This window comes from Anastrepha ludens, chromosome 6 (assembly GCF_028408465.1).
Source record: "Anastrepha ludens isolate Willacy chromosome 6, idAnaLude1.1, whole genome shotgun sequence".
Classification (NCBI taxonomy): Eukaryota; Metazoa; Arthropoda; class Insecta; order Diptera; family Tephritidae; genus Anastrepha; species Anastrepha ludens.
The window spans coordinates 32,554,964-32,560,549 of record NC_071502.1 but is presented as its reverse complement, the minus strand read 5'-3'; the positions used below and the strand labels follow the sequence as shown (position 1 = coordinate 32,560,549).

General features: G+C 37.6%; 1 protein-coding gene across 1 annotated transcript; it reads left to right on the top strand.

Annotated features, from left to right (window-relative positions):
- The first annotated feature begins 1,466 nt into the window (after positions 1 to 1,466).
- Positions 1,467 to 4,205, top strand: LOC128865896 (activity-regulated cytoskeleton associated protein 1-like). Its single transcript, XM_054106291.1, has one exon. The coding sequence runs from the start codon at positions 1,655 to 1,657 to the stop codon at positions 2,453 to 2,455; it is 801 nt and encodes a 266-aa protein (XP_053962266.1). The 5' UTR covers positions 1,467 to 1,654; the 3' UTR covers positions 2,456 to 4,205.
- Positions 4,206 to 5,586: the final 1,381 nt, after the last annotated feature.

The following is a 5,586-nucleotide window of genomic DNA, read 5'->3' as shown; positions in this document are numbered from 1 at the left end:
AAATGCGAAAGTTTTTAAGTTGGTGTTTGTTTCTTATTTTTAATTTAAAGCTACCGAAACTATAAATTAAAGCAAAAAACTTTATTATTAAACAAAAGAATGTTAAAAAAGGTCAATCTGAGGAGATATTAGTGTTAATGAAAATTTGTGGGTTCTTATAAAATTTGATATTTTGAAAGTGTAAATTTTATTTTTTGCTCCTTTTAAGGTTATGCAAGAATAATAAATGTCCCTCTCTCAACTCTTCTTAATATTGAAAACCTTTTTACACATTTTAAAAGGCGTTTGAATTTACTGAATGCGGATTAAAACCATAGACGTGTAATCATTTCCTCCGGTCCTCTATCCTTAGAGGGACATAGAGCATCCAGAGGTGTTTTTATGGTAAAAATAAACAACAAAATAGCAGAACATACTAAAGAAACTATAACGACAAAACAAAAGAGTACCTTATCAAGTTACATAACCTCAAATATAGCAAAAAAGTCATTCCCTTAACAAAAAAACTCATAAATTAAATTGTAGATAAGCATAACACATTTATTTAAAAAAAAACGCACATTTTAAAGACAATTTGTGACGCATACAAAGTTCTTTAAGCGATTCAATAAAAATCTTGTATTTTAATTTCTTTAAATGGGCATTTTAGTGCGTTTTTATATCCAAAGCTAGGCAACACTGCAGTAGCGAGAGAGAGATTTGACTGCTGAAAGCAGAAGAACACCAACAACAACTGCAATCGCGCGCAATGCGACCAGATGTTGAAAAAAGTAAAGCTACATAAAAGTGACGGTTCCATTTTAAAGTAAGCCTGAGGAGCTTAGACTGTCTGCTATTTAGTACTCGTATAGGTATAACTGTGGTCTTAGCTTTGTCCGCTGTACCAAATTACCCACTAAGTTCTTCTTAACTAAGTCTATCGGATGCACAAACTTGTCAGTCTTCATACACCCCCAAACTTCTTGAGTCAAACTAAGCCATGCTGCCTAACTGGCTATCCCAAAGAGTTAGCGTAAGAGTAAGGCATTAGAGTAACGGCAGGGCTGTTCTTGGAAAAGGAATACCATGTCCGCTTTGTCCCGTATTTTCCTCATCGACTTTCTTAAGCTCTCCTTGTTTTCTTATTATTTCAATAATAAAGTATTTTACCATTGGTAGAAATTGTATCTGATTTCAAGAATTTTATATTTCATCTGAAAAAGCAAACCAACTGACCTTAGTAGCTTTTGCACATGACGCCTCCCGTAATTGAGTGCGTTTGGGTGTAACTTAGTTATTTCTCTGCCAAATATGTTTGTATGTATGTATGTATTTCTACAAAAGTGCATACCAACGGGGTAAATTTTGATAATTGAAAATAACGGATTAAAACATATGTCTCCCAACAACTGCAGGCTTTGGTCCAATGTACTCAATATAAAGACTTTTTCTCTCCTCTTCTGTGACTATAAAATCCGATTGACTTCAAAATCAATTTCAGTCTCTTACGACCACAGCCAGTGAATAATATTTGCGCCAGGAAGACATTCGCCATCAGCAATTGGCTTTGTTCGCTGCTGCCAACAACAAACGCTCCAGTGTCGCATCTACAACAAACAATAAATAAAACTACTTTATTACAATAACAAACAAACAAACATTAATATTCAACAAAATGGCCGAAAACGTCGTACGAATGACAAACGAACAACTGCAGTCACTAATCGAGTCGGTACGTTTGGCCGCCGTGGAAGGCGCCAGCAGCGCCGCTCCAGCTACCATCCAAACCAAGGGCAACTTCACCAACTGTAGCAGCCGGTTTGGAGGTCAGCGTGACCATGAGGCTGTCGAGGAGTTCATCACCTCCATTGCTACCTACAAAGAAATCGAGTCGATCAGCGACGAATATGCGCTTAAGGGGCTATCTTTACTGTTCTATGGTCTAGCGTCCACTTGGTGGCAAGGCGTGCGCAAAGAAGCGAAAACTTGGGCGGACGCCATCGCTCTGATACGCGACCACTTTTCGCCCACCAAACCCGCCTACCAGATTTACTTGGAGATCTTTGAAAACAAACAAGACGACCGCGCTGCTATTGATACGTTCATCTGCCAGAAGCGCGCTCTACTTGCACAACTGCCAGAGGGACGTCACAACGAGGAAACCGAGTTAGATTTGGTCTATGGTCTGCTGAACATCAAGTATCGTAAGAATATTCTACGCCAAGACATTAAGACATTCCGCGAATTACTTGAGAAGGGCCGTATTATCGAACACCTTAACTTGAAATCAAAGGAAGTGCAAACAGGTCCAGTGCGTGATTTTAAACTTACCAAACGATGTACACATTGCAACTTCCGAGGTCACACATTCGCAGAGTGTCGAAAGCGGAGAACTTCGAACGATGAATCAAATACGGTGACTACCACACACACACACACACAACACCAACCAATGGAAAATGACATCATAGCTTAGTGACGTCTCAATCTGAGCAGCTTACGCCGGTACCGTATTACTGAAGCAAAACTTTCGCTCTCACCAACGAAGCGGAGAAACAGCATCCAACGGTGTTGATTTGTTGATGAATAGCGGCAACAGCAGCAACAAAACTATTTAGACTTAGTATTAGTACATAAATTCACATATACATACATAGAAATAATTATTGTGAGTTCGAGTTGTTCTTTGCCCCTACAAAACTATTGGAATTTTTACGTGGAAGGGCAAAGTTTTCTTTGCACTTTAGCGGTGCTTTGATTGCTTTGTCTTAAATGCGTTATTATTTCCAATAGAGTTGTACGGAGTGGCGGCACCTTGGACTCACAATCGTCTTTCATCCAACCGCAAACGCGAGTTCACGCTGTGTCAAGCACGGCTCCAGATGGCTACGAACGCCAGCAATGGAGTTCCTTCATTGCCGAAAACAATATTTCTTCAACCCGTGAAGATATTTGAAATCAGATTTTAAACAAAACGAATTATTATATTCGAGTCACAATTCGAACCAGCCATACTTCAACAATATTGGTGACAATTTGCTTCACCTCATATTGCGTACATGGATGAAGTTTTTTTTTTTTCAATCTAAAATTATAGTGATCTCATTCTATAGTAGCCATGAGGTTGGAGACTTGTAAGCATTAGTTGGAATATCTGCGGACATTCTTGAGCCCCTATATGAACCTACAGGTCTCACCTTCGGGATACATAGAAAGTGACCATAAATTTTTGCTTGAAGAAGAAAGTTTGATTTCTTGTGTGACTTGTTGAAGTCCGAAGCAGATTGCTGCCTTTATGAAGATGACTGAGGAGATGAGTGCTCGAAACACCGCTGCATTTGCTTGCTGATGACAGTGGTACGAAAGTCATTCAGTGAGAACTTGACTGGAACACCTTTGTATTTGTGGCTAATTAAGATATGCATTCTGACGTCTGCTAAACGTTTGGTTCACGGCTTTCTTCGGCGATGTTCCTTATGTTTGACCACTTCAGTTTGCGTAAATCAGTTGCAAATGCAAAGCTGGTAAATTCCTGCAATGACGATGACTTTTGGACAATGTTGCCCGCTCTCGAATGTGGCACAAAGCCTCCATTGCATATATGTAGAGGTGCTGCTTGACATTTTGTGTGTTGCATTTGTACAGCTTGGCGAACCATTCGGGAGTTTCTTGCGCCTTAAGAGAGCCCCTTTTGCGTGTGAGTGGCACCTGGTGGGTCTCATCTAGCTGAGGTACTAATGCTTTTCGCAACATGTTGGCAGTAAATCTACGTGTGGCAAAAGTAAATATCACCTACGAAAAAGATGATTACTTTTCTAATCACATTTTTGTAGTGATATCGAAATGCGCACAATTGGCACGCCGAATTGGCGATCTGCGGGCTGTGCAAACTTCCCTGTAGCGTCAAGCGTATGGCACGCCAACTTCCAACGCACTCATGCATTCACTCAACCCTACGGCTTGGGCAATGCATTGTGAGCATAGAAATTACGATCTCCAATGCGGCAATCATAAGGAACGGCTTTAAATAGTTAAGTTAGTTTTCTGTGTTGTACTGTGTATTGTAGTGCTAGGCTTAGTATTAACAGTAAAAAACAAAAACACAAAAAAAGAGAAAAAACAAAAAACAAACAAAAAAAAAGCAACAAATAATCGCTAAACAATATATAAATAATAGAAACAGAAATGAAGAAGTCCTGCTAAAGACAAAGATACAATAAAAAGAAGTGAATGTCGAAATAAGAATGAAAATAATAATAATAATAATAAAATGAGAGAAAAAACATGAAATAATATTAATAATAATGAAAAAAGATAATGTAATAATTATAATAAAAAAAATGAAATAATAATCATTTTAATCCTAATAATAATAAAATAATAATAATAATAACTAACTCTTACTGCATTATTACTATGGGGAAAAAGGGCGGGTATTGTTCGTTAAATTGCGCCTTCCCAAATTACAAGCGGAGATAATTTCTGGTTGAATCATTAAAATTTCCTTAGACTTTGGAAACAATTCAAAGGGCGCGTCTGCTTCTTTACTGGTTCTTAAACAATCAAAAGCGAAACTCGGAAGGAGAAAATTTGTTATAATTGCGCATATTTTCATCAGCAATTGTCAGAAAATGGCGTAGGATGTGGTAGAACATATGCATTTCGAACATCAGTTAAGGGGGGAGCCTGCTTTAGAGACTTCAAAAAATCGATTTTTTCGTGGATTTTTTTTTGGGAAGGAAAGAAATATTCGATTGAAACGAAACTTTCAGGTTTTATTGTTATATATTTCAACAGTCTTCTCAAATTTTTTCATTAAAATATATGTCATATTATGCCTGGTACAAGCATTTTGCCGAGGCGCCTCGAGTGTGCATGTGTCGTGCGGCGGGAAAGATGCAGGTCGCCACTTTCATCAAAAACCAAAAACCCAAAAAAATTTTATTTTAGTATAGTATAGCTTCTAGTTAAACCAAGAAAATTTAACAAAAAGTGAGAAATTCAACAATTTTTCGCTAATAAAAAAAAAAGTTAATTTTTTTGGAAAAACAAATTCACTTTAGATTGTTTAAAAAGTGGGTTAATCATAACTTTCTTAAGGTTTTTTTAGGTTCAACTAGAAAGGAATTTAATTCCGAATACATTCAATGTTATCTCGTTTCGATAGGACGTTTAACTTTTTCCCTATCTTTCCCGCCAATTAGGAAAAATCGTAAAAATAAAAAACCGAGAAATCGCACTTCGAGCGATCCGGCCGCTCGTATACCTGCTCGACGCTTGCTCACAATTCCTTCTGTAACTCCGAAAATATTTTGAATTTGCTTTTGAGATTTTGAGGACACATTCTTGGATAGTTTGGGAAGAAATTTATGCAAAAAAAAATCGATTTTTGAAGCCTCTAAAGCAGGCTCCCCCCTTAAGTCATTTTAGGAAGCAGTGAAGCGCCACTTTCCACTTTCAGGGAGTTTTTTATTTCAACTTGGAATGCCTACATTCCAACAGCTAGAACTAAATGCTTGCATACATACATACAAAGAAGGCTAACGGCAATATTTTAATTACAGAAAACAACATTTTTCCATCCGAAGCAATTAGCGGATTAGGGCA